We start from the raw sequence: 16,554 nt of genomic DNA on the forward strand, positions 1-16,554 counted from the left end.
TTTCATCTTACAGAGGGCAATGGGACAGTTCTCTGTCACAATGCATCTTCTGCCACATAAAGCTATCCTCATACACTGTACTTGGTAGATATTTAACACACAAACCCACAAGTTTAAATAGTCTACATAAAGACTAGGAACCAGTTTCTGAACTCTTACGACTCTTCAGCTATTATTACTACGAACATGAAAAACCTGTTTCTACGTTGGATACATAAAGAAACCTTACAAAACTACATTGCTGACTTGGTCCCAAGTGTCATTGTGTATTATTCATTGTGAACAATACTGTGCGTATATAAACAAGCCCTGAAATATTTTTCAAAAATCACATAAAATGAGGATTTTTTGCAGCTGATTGTCTTCATGAACACACACAAAATGTAGTACAGTACCGGTATATGCTAAATCATAAAATCGAATGTTAGCTGTAGTGCTCACCCCACAAACTACTCTATACTCCTCCAGTGCAGATTATGAAATCATTATGAAATTCTTACAAACAATACATCAATATAGTAAATACATGGCGTGTTCAGCTTTTTACAGAGGGCACATAAAATCTCCACTGCTACTCACACAAAACATGATACAAAGTACATGTTTTTCCAATTGAAGTGCCTGCCTGTATCTAATACCACTGATAGTGCACCTTGCATCACACTAAAATCCCACTCCAGTAGAACATACATTGTACTGACCTACAGCTCGAACACTCCTAAAGTGAACCAAGCCCAAAGTGGAAAACTTCCCACTGAGCTCCAAAAGGGTACCAAAAGTTCGCATGTGAAGAATTTGCGTAACATGTACACATGTCATAATGCAAATAGTTCATTCTCTTTGTTCGGGACATCTGTAAGTAGTTTAAACATTCCAAGTGAATGACCCTCTTGCTACAAAATGTGTGACCTCCTCTGAAAATAACTCGTGAGGTACGCTTTCTCAACAGAGCGCTCGAACACTCCAAATCTGGCACAGTTCAGTATGTTACGCTTTAGTTCAGTTCACTTTGGTTTGCTTTAGAGTGCTCAAACACACCCAAGATGAACAATATTGATATGATATCAATGTGAGATTGTGTTTATAGTAGGGATCTGAGATAATCCCACCAACTCTTGGAGAGTCTTACAACAATTAGCCCTATGTGAGATATCATCTTTGAACACAAATATAGAATAAACACATACGCATGACTGAGGTACACATATGTGCAACACATGTAGCAAATATGCAACACATAAAACTGATACTCGGTGCACATACATAAACAAAAAATACAAAGAGAAAAGAGATAGACCGAGAGAAATGTCCAATGTATTACACAGTGTTTCCTAAATAGTACATTTGCCATTTAGCCATGTTTTTGCCTTTTTTTTTCTTTCTCTCTGACTCTCTCTTGTGTTTATTGTATGACATTTAAACAACCGATACATACTGGGTTCCAAATCTACATTTAGTGTGCAAATGATCTTCACACATGTATACCTGCTTTTGTCTCATCACATACTTTACTATACATACAGTCAACCTCGCCAAAGGGACCAGAACAAAAAAGAAAAAAAGAAAAAAAAAAGAAAAGAAAATCCTTTGCTTACACATGAGTTATCGCATTTAATACCCATACAAAGGTACAACATTTTCCTTCACTTAGCCAATTTTTTGACTTGTGCAAGGTTGACTTAGGCGAGGTAGACTGCATCTTTGTCTGATATTGTTGTTGCTTTTAGTTTGATATTTTGAGAACTCTGTTGTTAAAATGGCAACTGGTACTTCCTAATCTGTCTTCCTGAGAGCAGATCAGTTTTTCTAATGTGCCACTGCTATACTGTAAAAGTGGTTTCTTTTGCGTACAGATACTTTCGCGGTTTCCATCGGTGCCGACTTTTTCGCGTGTGTTTAAATTCGTGGTCGGCAAAAACTGTTTTATTTTGAACATGAAAACCCAAACTATAATCCAATTATTCTTTTATTTATTAAATAGAAATTAAAATTAAATGCAGGCTTACCTGAAATCCCGTCTCTCGAGTACTTTATAACATGCTTGTACCTACATTGCACAGTATCGCTGTGTGTGTGTTGACCATCAATACACTCAATGCACAGAATCTTTGTGTGTGCATGTGCGCAATAGCGTAACAAGCGGCGAGTTCAAAACATTTCCGTGCGTGGTTAATTTGCGCGACTTTTCAAAACATTTTCGCGTGATGTTAAATTCGCGGTTCAACCTCAAAGCGCGAAAAGCGCGAAAACAAAACCATCGCGAAAGAAACCACTTTTACAGTAATCAAAACCAGCACAAATTTTCAACCAAAAAGAATAATAACATAAAAGAGAAATAAGTAATGCATAATTCATTTCCTATCATCTTGCAAAATATGACATAAATTCACATTAGACTATACAATTCAAATCACTGTGGACCACAACTACCCATGTGAGTAGAAAAACATTGGAGAAAAAAGTATTTTAAACCTCTCAGCTTTGTGATGCCCAATTTGAGCTAGGAGGATCCAAAGCATCACACTAAGTTTTTGAGATGTACAGATGAATGAATGGACAAGACAATCTCACAACAAATTGATCTCTTGCACCTCATGGACCGAAGAGTGTCGGAGAAAATATCTAGTGGTGAGGTGGTCCCTCAATTAAAGTTCAATCTTTGCCACCACAATACAGAAGGGCATCTTTGTCATTGTTTAGCCACGACTCTGCACAGATGAAGCTGAGGGGAACACTGGAGATGTTGGTGGAGAATTTTGACTCAAGCCTTTGAGTCTGGGAGGTCTGTGACACGGTCTTCCTTGTGCTCGCCGAGAGGAATCCCCTCTGGGTGGGGAAGGGAGACCAGAGAGGAGGAGGAGGCCTGGGAGAGTGGGATGGTCTGCTGTGATGAAGGCATACTTCGAGATGTAGCTGTGTGCTTCTCAGATGAGTCTCTGCAGTAGAGAGAAAGAGACATCTAAAGGTCTCTTACATGCGAACAGATTCCCACATGCTAAAGATTGAAAGAAGAAAATCTTCAAAATATGCAAAACAATTACAATTGGTATCTGATCTGAAATTTCCAAAGGGGAGGGGTTTTCAAACTCCACTCAGGGGTCCATGCAGGAAGACTGCCCCACCCAAAAAGAGCATATGTTATATCAATCTCGAACAAAACAATAGTCTCTCTTAATTCAAAGAAATGTATGTCCAGCCTCTAAATGGGTGTGCTTTGTACACAAATTCATACCTCCAGCTACCTACTTTTTATCAACCTAGCAATACAACTTTTCATGAAGTTTCCACATTCATTTGAATATCCTTGGTACAGCAAAGCAATGGGGTTATGGAAGGGTTCATTATATTTGCAGGTTAGGGAACCTTATCTTTTCAATCAGCATGTAATCACTGTTGGGACAGAGACTTCACCTTCACCTTTACCGTAGTACCAAATAAGTAAAGTAACTAAACAAGTTAGATTCCCTGTCAGGGCAAATCTTTTTAACCTACTGTGAAAGAAGTCATGACAATCATTTAGTTCAAACGTGTTATCTTGACCTTGACACCTACACATGTACATGTACACCTTGCATATTTCTGGCCTATCAAGTAAAACTCATGGCATGCAATCAAACATGACTGATAAAAAGGATATACACTGTAAAATGGGTTTATTAAAGAATGTAGGCAAAAAGAAGCAGAGAAATGAGTCACGGTGCTCTCTTTATTTTTCTGCATGGAAGTACAAAACATGCGCAGCAAAAAAGCATACATGTAACTGCATGGCACGTTATCCTATGGCAGACTACCGATTGCTCTGTGCAGCTAGCCGTGCGTGAAGGCACAAATCCAAACAATCCCTTTGATTTACACTGTCTTCTGCACAGCCGATAGATGAGCAGCCCTGTTGTTTTGAAATGCAAAGTTTTACCACCTGATATCATAGTTCATAGACCAATTGAAAAAAAAAATGCACAGAAGTAAGTTTGTGATGTTAGTGGAGATGCAGCATGCTCTCAGGCACTCACGATGTTGTGCCACTGTACACTGTAACTACCCTCGAGTGCGCGTGATGCAGCGCATCACACTCTAATCTTTGCATGATGTCATTAAGCTAGGTGAATTTAAAAAAAAAAAAAACATACTCGAGACTTGTACAGCATAGCGTTGATTATACAGCTGTACATGGAATGCAAAGGCAAGCCATTCATGAACTGTAGGAATGACAGTCCATTGCCATATGGTGAGATTGACACAGAGTACAACTTGCACTGCAGGAGAATTGAAGATTTCAGGGAAGTATGTTCCTTGCCCTTCTTGTGGGACTGCATGCCACATTCCAGATTATCTCCATAACAATGGGAATAGCAAAAACGGGCAAATCACTCATTAATCATGACTGCTTGACTGGATTTCCATATTTCATGATTTTGCACACACACACACACACATGCATAAAAATAAAAGAAGTTACATGCATGTGCACATTACATTTCCAATTTGTTAAAAGTTCATGTTTATTTTGAGCGGTTCCATCTATGATGTTGGAAGTGCCTTCAACCCTTTGCTGCCACTGTATGACAGAGTTTTAGTCAGTACAGTACCGAAGTGATGATGTCACAGTTGTTTGCTATAGCTTGGGCTGCAACCAGGTGCACGCATAAACACTCGGGGCCAGGTAAGGTTGGTTTAGAACCAGTTTCCGTGGCCATGTATGGCTATGGCATCACACTTTGATACTCCATGACAATTGTTGATCAGCTATCAGTGGACTCACTTCTTTGATTTTTTCTTGCTCTTCTCCTGGTTCACCTTGTCCAAGGCTGCTGCAGCGGTCAAGGCATTCAGGTCCATCTGAGGTACTCCACCCAGCCCCATAGGACCTGCTCCCATGCCCAGGAGACCCTGCATTGAGAATTGCTGCTGCAGTCCCCTGTCAAAGGCCCGGGGGTCAATACCCGGTGGCATAGCAGACGGAGGGAGCCCAAGACCCCCCGTAGGAGAAAGCAGGACAGGGTGATGGTGGTGGTGTGGGGAGAGGAGAGAGTGAGGGGAGGGCAGAGATGGCTGCTGTGGGTCGTGTGGAGAGGTCAAACCTGTGGCAGAGAATATGTACAGTAGAACACTGAAAATATATTACACAAATACAGAACAATTTGTCAAATTGTACATCATTAAAACAGCATAATGTAACTAATACCAAGACAGTATGTCTTCTAACAAAGAAAATACCTGTACAATGTAACCTAGAATGTCAGTAATGGGGTAAAAGGGAACAAGTTACAGATTACTGAGATTACAAAATGTGGACAAAAACCATAGTCGTTTGAATGTTGGTAAAGCAACACTGGACATCAAGTCAGTCATCAAGTCAGTACCGTAAATAGCAGGGTATTAACCACACCCCCTTTTTTTGGCCATCAGGGAAAAAATGACAGTCCACCAAGAAGCACATATATTGCCATGTACTGTAAAAGTGGTTTCTTTCGCGCATAGAAACTTTTGCGGTTTCCATCGGTGCGGACTTTTTCGCATGTGTTTGAATTCGCGGTCGGTAATGATAGCGTTGTACAAGCGACAAGTTCAAACCATTTTCGCGTGATGTTAAATTCGCGGTTCAACCTCAAAGCGCGAAAATAAAACCTTCGCAAAAGAAACCACTTTTACAGTAACAGGTGGGGATACTGCTGACATGTTGGTTGAATTGAGTGAAATCTTTGGGGGGAGACAATGTGTTGATTTTTGTGCCATAAAAAAGAAGGAAATATACAGTAGAATGACAAACAAAAAGGACATTATTTCAAACATTGACACTGAACATTGTCTGCACACTTTATGCAAACATTCAGTACGTATTAGCTGTAACAGTGTATAAACCACACCCTGAATTTTGACTTTTTCCAGAGGGGAAAAAAAAGTGTGGTTAATATACCATTACTTACAGTACGATACATGAATATCACGATCATGTGTACTTCTTTAGCTTGTTTGTTTTGGACATGACATTAACTGATTTCATGCATTCTTTATTGAAAGAGAAACACGACTCATCAAAATGTATCAAGGGCACAATCTCTGGGACAAAGTCAATGCCTTCGTACAAATGCAAGAAAATCCATTTCTGAAACTGTTGCGTCTCTTTGAACTTCAAAAGAGTGAAGAATACAACAAAATGTACATGGTAGTCATACATAAGAAAGATTACAATTTGAAATATCACTGGTCAGTATGAAAGATAGAATACTGACAGTCACACTGCATTGACTATAGATCTACCTAATCTACTTAATTTCATATCACTGATCTGCAATCAAAAGTGATTTCACAAGAATAATTCGCCAACTACAGATATACATAGATGGCTACATAGTACTTGGATATTATGTTTTCCTTAACGTACACATGGTACCTTAGGACTAGCACTAATCTGACTTGTAGTGGGTACAGGTCTGTGGAATACAGCAACTACCTCAATATTCTCTGAGGAGGGGGAACTGACCCAACAGTGGATCAAGGAGGGCTTACCTGGAACAGTCATAGTAGGTGGCTGAGAAATAGGCAGTCCTTCGGCAGCTTTGCGCATGAGTTCCGCCAGGAGCTATTCATCATGAAAGTAAAGAAAGGAGGTTTCGCTTAAGTTTCACTCAGGTTTCAACTTAACACTATCAATAAATAAACAATAAGACAAGAAAGACTACAAACTGTTTTTATTTCCCAAAGGTGCACAGTTGATGCAACCTTGCATACTAAATCTGCTGTCACATGTCAATCTTTGACACTGTTTAAGCTATAATCTGCACAAGGCTATTTCGGGCCACCATGGTTCAACAGAGAGGGAGATGACTGTGCCTGCAATTCTCTTAGATATCTTAACCAAGAACAAAAAAACAACATGATAGTACTGCTTTGCTCTTACATGGAGAAAACAAGAAAAAACAATTTTGTTTTCTTTATTCCTGGCTGATGAAACAATCAAAAACATTTTCAACTATCTTCTATGCTGTCAGGAAAGGCATAATTTGAAAATACGAGCTTTTTTCTGCATCAGCCATCTCTAGGACTAATTTAGAGTAAACAACTTGCCAAAAGGAACTTGGTGCATTCTGTTTAGTACCTCCAATATCCTTACAATACCTTAGAGGAAACAGGTTAACCATTATTCTTGTGAACATTTACTTAAACATTACATGTATGGCATTTATTTCCTAATGTCAATAAGGAAGCTATAATCATTGACAGCAAATACTGGACATGTATGAAGAAATGAGTCATTCCCCAAGCTGCAGACCTTCACCTCCCCACGGACATGAATTTAAGGGCAAGTCCAAGATAACACGCGCGTTACGTATGGGACATTCAGAGACTTTTATGACCTGAAAAATAGTGTTAATGGCTTTTGATCATATCAAACTTTATCATGGTGATTGATATCTAGGAGAAGTATAATCATGCAAAAAATGGAGAAAAATGACCTTCACAATTATATTCTAGAAGAGAAAATATGTGCCGTTACGTATGGGACCAGAAAAATTTTGTTTTTTTGAACATTTTTTTCAACCTCAAAACTCTCTGAAAGTATTTCATTCTACAACTTGTAACTCACTGTGATGAAAGTCACAACACTCAAGATTATCATAGGTAAGTTTCGTGTCATTAGGTAAAAAGCTCTAATTACAGGTTCTAATTAAAGACAGACATGACGTGTTACGTATGGGACAGTTACGTATGGGACAGTTTGTCCCCCATTCATTTAGTGTGTGAAGATCATGTTTATGGGTATTTTGCACAATTATTGAAGTAAAATCAGTTGAAACTACTCAAATACTGATCCAGATTGTCAAGGAAACAATATTCCCCAAATATTCACCATCCTAATCATATTCAATCATATTTTTATATTTTTATGACCAACCTGAGAATGCATGCCCTTTGTCCCCCATTCGTTTAGTGTGTGGAGAGACACATTTATGGGTATTTTGCAAAATAATTTTGCAAAATACCCATAAACAAATTTTTGCATAATTATTGAAATGGAATCAGTTGAAACTACTCAAATACTGATCCAGATTGACAAGGGAACAATATTCCTCAAATATTTACCATCATAATCATATTTAATCATATTCTATATTTTCATGACCAACCTGAGAGTGGGGTATGCCCTATTTTTATCAGGACTTGACACAAGAAATATTAATTTTTATGAATAAGCAATACCTGCTGCGTGGAACCCCAGTGATCGAGTAGATATATGATGTCTGTCTAGCAGTCAGGTCATTGATTCGAGTCACACCTCGTATGTATACCCATGAATTTTGTCGTGGCTATTATTGAAACCTGAATAAGGACAATTTGTGTATCACTTGCAATAAAAAAAAATCATTTTACTTTATATTCTTTTTAAATATTTATATCACAACCATTTCAAATTGGATCTCCATCACTAAACTTTGAATTCCTCTAGTCTTAGGACTGTATGCTCTTTAGTAATTCATATAATTGGTTTCCAATCATCTCATTAAATGTTGAAAACTGAATCCCCATTTCTACAAAAAATTATACCATCCCTTTAATGCTGTTTTTTCATTGTGTATTTTGCCATTTTCCCCTCCCCCTTTCTGAAAATTGTTCAGTCAAGTACATGTATTGTTTAAAGTGTCTATAACTCAAAAAGTGGCGACAATGTTGGGATGCTTTCTTCAGGATGATTGACCATTTGTGTACTGAGAGACTTTCCCAGCTAGCTACATGCATTCACATGCATTATGTATGAGGATGTCCCATACGTAACGCATTTGTCCCATATGTAACATTATTTCAATGCCTTATAAAAAATATTCCTTTTACTGTTTTTTTCTTTTTTCTGTGGTATTTAATTTCTCTAAACAATAAATTAGAACTTTCCAAAAGGGCATTAATATAACCTTAGCAATTTCAGAAAAAACCTAAAAAAATGACCTCAATTTGTTACGTATGGGACATCTCATGATAGGACACAAGGTAATTTGCGTAATCATTTGCATAATCCCTAAATTTTCATACCAAGTTAAACTATTTGATGAACTTCTTATGTCCACATATTAATCAAATATCATTTGCTTTCCTTTGAATTAATATGAATTTTTATAAATGTCCCATACGTAATGCTGTGTTTCACATTTATGCAAATGAAGCCCTTGAAATTTGCATAAATTTACGTATTGTAATTTTTTCCTCCATGGAAATCAAAACTTCAACTCATAAGCTTCAAAATGATACCAAACATGTCAATATTGAGCAAAGATAAAATTTTGCCTTCTGAGGGGACCTTATCTTGGACTTGCCCATAACCATTTCATCTTGCTACCTAAGTGAGACTACTTACTGGCAGCTGTTCGTGCAGGGCCTGTGGTGGAGAGTGCAGTTCATGTGGGAGGGGAGTTCGATTGCCACCAAGCAGGGCTGTGCCCTGTAGTCTCTTGGCAGGCTTTTTCTTGGGTCGACGCTTTTTCTTTACAACCTTCTTCTCTTGCTCCTACACATCATGCAGACAAATATGCAAAAGACTTTAATATTCGGAAAGAGATTGTGTGTCATGTTGATTGCCTGAAATGTGTCAAAGTGAAACTGCTGCAAATATCTAAATATTTTGTCTTGTGGAAATCTACATCAAACCTTTTTCTCCTGTTCCTATAAGTCATGCGAAAACACTTGCAAAGACATACATTCAAAAACAGAATGTACTATCATGTTCATTCAGTGAAATGCGCCCAAACAAAAGTACTGCAAACACAGAAGACTTTGTGAGGAAAAACGATTTCATGAATTTCCCTCCTTTCAGAACTAGCACAAAAACATAAGAACATGCAAATAAAATATCGTGGCAAAATTGAATCATGTACTGTACATGCTTTCACTTGCACAACTTTAAAAAAGTTCACCAAATTGGCCTACAGCAAAAAACAAAACAAAACAATACAAACAAACAAACAAACAATATTTAGCAAAACCAATAATGCAAAAATTGCCATCTATTCAGTAAGTTATGACATGTTTATTAGCCCGCTGAAGACAAGTCTCGAGTATACTCGGGCAAGTGTCTACGGGAAATGCGTGTTGTAGCAAAATCAGCTTGTCCTCAATGGGTTAATCAAGAATCTGAGAACTGTCAATTCTACTCTAGTGATGATGAAGCCAACTCACTTTCTTGGTCTCCTTACTACTGTCCTCTGATGACAGAGTGGAGTCTGAGTCTGTACCGGGGTCAATGACCCTCTCATACTGGAGTAGGCGGTCAAGGAGGAAGTTCTTGTCCCTGGAAATCTTCAGCAGCTTTCGCTGAGCCCTCCGCAGCTCCTCCTGAAAACATTCTTGTTCCTGGGTGAGGACAAGAGGTATCAGCCTATGTAGATAGGGGTCTTGCTTTTTTTCCCCTTCAAAATATGCCTGTCTAATTACTCTCTTATTTCAAATACAATTATTTACCCACTGTTATCAAGTGAACTGTTGTGAACACTTGTGTACAACTTTTACAAGTCTATTTTGTTCTTGCTTACATGTATGTTGTCTTTTCTTCCTCATAGAAAGCTTTGTCCATGACTGTTTTTTATGACAGGGAACAAACGTTTATTAACACCAACACTGGTGAAGCTGAGACACGTCTCAAAAGAATTATCCAGAAAACAATGGTTTTGACATCTATGGAGCCCTTTGTTCAATTCTGCAACAAATAATGTACACAATTCTAAATCTAGCAAAACATCACTTCTTCTCATATGGCACAATGTTCCTAAGTAGTTAATACCATTTGCTGACTATTGCTAGTCTGTGGCTAACCGCGAGGGATTGGTATCATTCGCTCATTTCTTGCAAATGCAAAAATAATGTACACAATTCTACATCAAGCACAACATCACTTCTTCTCATATGGCACAATGTTCCTAGTTGATACCATTTGCTGACTATTGCTAGTCTGTGGCTAACCGCGAGGGGTTGGTATCATTCGCTCATTTCTTGCAAATGCAAAAATAATGTACACAATTCTACATCAAGCACAACATCACTTCTTCTCATATGGCACAATGTTCCTAGTTGATACCATTTGCTGACTATTGCTAGTCTGTGGCTAACCGCGAGGGGTTGGTATCATTCGCTCATTTCTTGCAAATGCAAATGTATGTTTAAAATTTGTGAATGACCTGACTTATCAGGATCATTTCTCCCATTTGAATACTGTGAGTACAGGTAGGCCTAATGTTTCCAATATTACAAAATTTGATAAAATCAAATTGTCTGACATTACACTTCAACAATCACTGCACATGGTAACAGACAGCTGAACATATCACAAGACATTCTCATACTCCTGAAAATCAGCTCTGCTTCACAAGATTACACGCACTTACTATTTAAAATTTCATATACCAGGTATACTGTAAAACGAGGAATTTTCGCGTGCATTTTAATTTCGCGAATTTCGCGAGCGCCAAAATTCGCGAAATTAAAATGCACACGAAAGCTTTTGTCTACACTACATGCATTGAATGCCAGTAGCAATTCGCGAAAATTTCATGCCACGAAAAAGGCTGTCGGCTCCAATACGCGAAAATTTCATGCCGCGAATATATCATGTTTTACAGTATTACGCATGACTGGTACCTACAATAGGTACATGTATGACTGACTTCCTGGTTTTGAAGTCACTAGCCAGAGACACAATCTAGAATGGTGCAACTATTACAGTGAAAGAATATACTTGTTGTTTCTCCAAGTTATACATTTCTGCAAAAAGCAGCAAAAGGGCTTGTTTAGCAATGAAACAAGAACAAGACTTATTAGTCATCTTAATCCTTATGGCACTTATGGTAAGCATTTACTTCAGTGACCTCTTCTACTTACATAAATCAGGAATCTCATTTTCCTCTTCAATGAGCGATACTTTTCTTTGAAGTTCACCTCCTCTACCCTCGGTGCTTGTTCTCCTGTGATGAAATAATCATGATGGAAAAATCAAAATAATGCTGCTGACCTCATTATTGCTACACCAGTGTATGGAAATAATCAGAGCAAGAGCATGAAAAATATGCAGCTGTAATGTTCATTTATCACAAAGAACAAAATGCCAATTTATCCCTTTTGCAACTCTGGAAATTAGATTCCTTTCTGGTATATTGTAGAGGTCAATAATTCATCTCTCTCCTCAGAATGATAAAACTTACATGTAAAACTTCTTTCTGGATGGTGTACACTAGTACTCCACAACTTCTTTGAAGAATACATGTCTGAAACTCTGAGCATGTGACAATACAAACTGTATATCTAATTTGATTGATGTAGAGTGCAGTATCATATCAATAGAAATTAAAAGCTTTTATAAGCTATTGTAAGTCATATAATAAACTGGAAAACTGTGCAATTCAAGGCTTTGATGACAAACTTTTAATTTCTTAAAAGAAACTGGCACAATGTATGACTACAGGTAAAAATTATGTTTTAGTTTGGAATATGTGCACTCCCGTTATAACGAAGTGCTCGGGAGCGGCAGTTTTCTTTCGTTATAACGAAATTTCGTTATAACGAAATTTCGTTATAACCGAACAAATACAATATATAACAAAAACAAGGAAACCACGGATATATATCATATTCTGTTTGCTGAATACTCATCATACACTGGAAAGCTATGTGAAATGGGATGGGATTATTGTATTACAATATTATACGCAAGTTCCCCTCAGAAACTGTGCTTGACACAAGGAGAGAACACACAGTGGTGTGAAGTGTTCGCCTGTGTAGAGACGCTATAAATGCTTGTTCCGCTACGTATTTTCGAAAGCTATTTGTATTTCGTTATAACGGAGCACATTTCTTTTGTTTTTCTTTGTCAGTGGCTCTCGGAAAAGACTTCGTTATCACGGAAATTTCGCTATAATCGTGTTCGTTATAAATGAATTTTGTACCATAGACTTTAATGGTGTTAATTTTGGGACCAGAAGTTTTACTTCGTTATAATGAAATTTCGTTATAACCGTTGTTCGTTGTAACGGGAGTGCACTGTATGTGAAATGACAGACTCTCCATGTGCAAGTAGTTGTTTGTGTACAACATGTACAATGGTTTGTAACATCATCATGAGATTTTTTTTCTTCCTGGTAAGTGGCGGCAATGAACAAGGCGATTACCAGTATTACATATGTTCTTCTATACATTACTAACTCTTCGGCAAAGACATGTAGGACAGTTCAAGTCTTACTGGATCACCACTAGCTTTGAGAGAGCAGTTGGAGGAACATGTCATGGTATTTTAGATTTTAATACAATTTGCCAAGAGAGATATTACACAATTAGCACTGAGTTGGCTAGAACAAGAACAAGTGACAATTACACTGTATGGATCATGCATTTTGCCATTCTTGTCCCAGATATTATTCCCAACAGAATTTCTACAGCCATATTGGCTCATTTTAAACTTAATTTTGATCAATCTGCATCATCTTCTGATTTGCAGTTACGCTTGTGCAAATCCAGAGCTCAAAGTGCGACGTCCTTTCCAGGGAGTCCAGGGCACGCTTAAGGGCCCTGGACTGGAAGCTCTTAAGTCTTGGGTCCTTTCTGGTGCTACCTTTTTGTGCTATCTTAGCCTTAATTTTCTAATGTATGACAATACTAAAGTTTGGCATGACAAAGCTAGACCTTCTGTGGGAGAAAATACATTTTATGAGGGAGATACACAGCCAGAGCAGGAGACATTCAAACTCAAGCGGGAGATTTTAGAGTACGTGTACAGCTGTAGCTACCAACTAACACTTTATTACAGAAGCTACAGAGTGAAGGGCAATCATTCCAAATTTGCGGGGGGGGGGGGGGGGGGGGGGTAATGCAGATATGGGTGTTAGATCTACTTATTATGAATAATTACAATTATACAAAGTCAGTAATTTTCTTTGTTCTGCTCTCAGTCAGCAATGATCACGGTCATGGGTCAGTGCATAGGGTAGACAAAAAAATCCGTCTGTCCGGAGGAGTTTTTTTGTAAAGTTTCTTTTAGAACTAGCCTACAATCATTTTTTGACATCCAGAACATATCCCCGACGACCAGATATTATTTATAGATTGATCTTTGGTCAATGCATACTGTACCTGTAGCTACACCTGTAGCTGTAGTACTAGTACAGTATTCATCGCATAATCGGGACAGGTTGGGAGTAGCAAACACGGCCCCTTTAAGCGAGGTGCCCGATTTCGCGATGGGTACTCACCATACACTAACGGCATACGACATGTACATGTAGTGCACACACACACACACACACACACACACACACACATGCATACTGACGTACTGTACATGTACATGAATACACAACACGCTACCCCTCGGCGCGACCCTCCAGCTCTCCCTGCATTCTCGCAATGATGTAGAGTAATCTCAACCGGGTTCGATTCTTCTGTCAAACACGCATGTACACGTAATCAATGTCAGCTCATAGTCTAGGGGTGGTATTCTGAAATCCTTCCTAGGAAGAAATTTCTTCCTAAGTCAGGATTTTTTCCTAAGTGGTATTCTGAAAATCTTCCTAAGTTTCTCCCTAAGTAGACCTAGGAAGAAACTTAGGAAGGGGGAGGGAATATGCAAATTTCTGACTTAGGAAGAAGTTGGTATTCTAGAATGCACTAAGGAAAGAATTTTAGGAAAATATTTAGGAAAGCTCCACCCCTGTCCTAAGTACGTTGTTAAGAATAGCAAACTGCAAGCATCGTGATAGGCGCGCTTGTCAGTCATTGCGCGCACATGTACTTTGATGCGCGAAATGAGCGTGAGAAAGGGGACATGCCGCGCACTCGTATATTTGACCTTACGTCATAGTAATATGCGATTGTCATTGGCAGACATCGGTTAGTTCCTTATGATACGGCATTTCGTATTGGCTTAGGAAAGGACGTGGGCGGGAATAAGGATGGCCTAATTTGCATTAAGAAGTGCCTAGGAAGAAATTTCAGAATACCAATTTTGTCTTTCCTAGGCACTTCCTAAGTTTCTGACTTAGGAAGAAACTTAGGAAGAAACTTAGGAAGATTTTCAGAATACCACCCCAGATTCATAACACGTTATGTATTCGCACATACATTGAACCCTTCTCATCTTTCACGCTCTCCCTCCCACTCTCTCCCCCATTTCACTGAATACGTAACTGTTCATAGCCCTCATTTCAATCACGTAACTTTTGCCCAGTCACAACTGAGGAAGATTGTGACGTACACACAGATCACAGTGTACAGCTGTATTGAAAGATGAAACCAAAGACAGTACTAGATAACAAGATACGAAGGCGCGCGATAACAATGGACTTTGCCCTCAGAGTGTATGACTGAGATTAAACAACGCACACAGCCTGGGCTGTATGAGCGAGGCATGTTTTTTATTGGATGTGAGTCGAGTAGGAATTGCAAGCGAGCACATGGCTTTGCTTATGTAGGGGAGAAGAATGTTCGCGAAGGCATGTGCTTTGCAATGGCATGGATACTTATACACGGCGCTTTCGTGGCTATGCATGTACATGTACTGGATGGACGGAGGTCAAAACACACCAATCCGAAGCTTGCTTTGTAAGTTTGTTGTAAACGACAACTGATACGGAATCTTTGAAATATTGTTGTGGTATTTTGGTAGATTTTTTGTGTAAAATATTAACAAAATCAAAGATCGCTTGAAGAAAAATTGTCCCGTTTATCAGAGGTCCCCGCCCGATTATCCAGTGAAAATAACGTGCGTTGGAAATGTTTCTGGGAAGCGTATATCATTTAAGCGAGGATCCCGATTATCAGATGCCCGATTATGCGATGAATACTGTACTAGCATTAGTGACTAGTATGACAGCATCACAACATTTACAGTTGTATTAACATTAATACATGTAGTCTAGACTCTATATAAGGGTTTTCTGCTCCTGACGTCTCTTTTTGTCTTGTTACATTAGCTCTAACAGTAACACTAACAGTTAGTTGTCTAGATCTATTTATCATTGACATTCCAATGTCTTTTGCCACAGAACTGACGTCCGGTTCATGAGTGACAAACAGAGCATTACAAACATTGCAAATAATAAAAGACTGAAAAATACAACAAAAGGAATGAGAGTGTATATTGAGACCCCTAAAACCCAAGATAGCCAGGAAATGATAACAATAAAAAAAAGTCGGCAATCGCTTGAAATGATGGCGTGGTTATGGCTCGTATATTAAACACTATTAAACTACAGTATCACTAATCAGTCAGCAGGGTCAGTGCTGCGTAACGTTAGTGGGTTATGGTTCCCGGTCAGGTCCGGGCGGGTACGCGGGTCATGCCGGGCCGGATAAACCTGCGGTAGTAAAGACAATCACACTCACCCTAACTAAACTAGGAAAGAGCCTAGACAAGCAAGAAATGAGTTTCAAAAAAGATACAAAAGAACCATGAACATATTAATTACCTGGCATACTGTTGATAGGTTGCAGAGACAGTTAAAGCGCACAAAAATACTGGCAGGCGGTTTTGAGTACCCAGTCACAGTATTGCCGAAGTATTCTATAAATGCACAAGAATGAAACACA

The 16,554-nt window shown here is 38.6% G+C and overlaps 1 protein-coding gene across 1 annotated transcript; it reads right to left on the reverse strand.

Annotated features, from left to right (window-relative positions):
* Nucleotides 1-712: 712 nt before the first annotated feature.
* On the reverse strand, nt 713-16,529 carry LOC139718178 (uncharacterized). The gene is made up of 7 exons (XM_071629661.1): nt 16,434-16,529; nt 11,860-11,942; nt 10,165-10,338; nt 9,347-9,496; nt 6,487-6,580; nt 4,760-5,078; nt 713-2,936 (listed from the first exon to the last, which is right to left on the reverse strand). Exons 1-7 carry the CDS (start codon nt 16,438-16,440, stop codon nt 2,762-2,764), a joined length of 1,002 nt encoding a protein of 333 aa, XP_071485762.1. The 5' UTR covers nt 16,441-16,529; the 3' UTR covers nt 713-2,761.
* Nucleotides 16,530-16,554: the final 25 nt, after the last annotated feature.

This window comes from Diadema antillarum, unplaced genomic scaffold (assembly GCF_040938485.1).
Source record: "Diadema antillarum isolate AM-2024a unplaced genomic scaffold, OU_Dant_1.0 scf00000008, whole genome shotgun sequence".
In the NCBI taxonomy this organism is placed as follows: domain Eukaryota; kingdom Metazoa; phylum Echinodermata; class Echinoidea; order Diadematoida; family Diadematidae; genus Diadema; species Diadema antillarum.

Excerpts from the sequence above, each read along its gene's own strand:
- LOC139718178 (XM_071629661.1), bottom strand. Across the intron at positions 10,339-11,859 it reads AAATGAGATTCCTGATTTAT|GAACAAGAATGTTTTCAGGA; the intron begins GTAAGTAGAAGA and ends GTCCTCACCCAG. Across the intron at positions 2,937-4,759 it reads AGCAAGAAAAAATCAAAGAA|AGACTCATCTGAGAAGCACA; the intron begins GTGAGTCCACTG and ends TCTCTACTGCAG.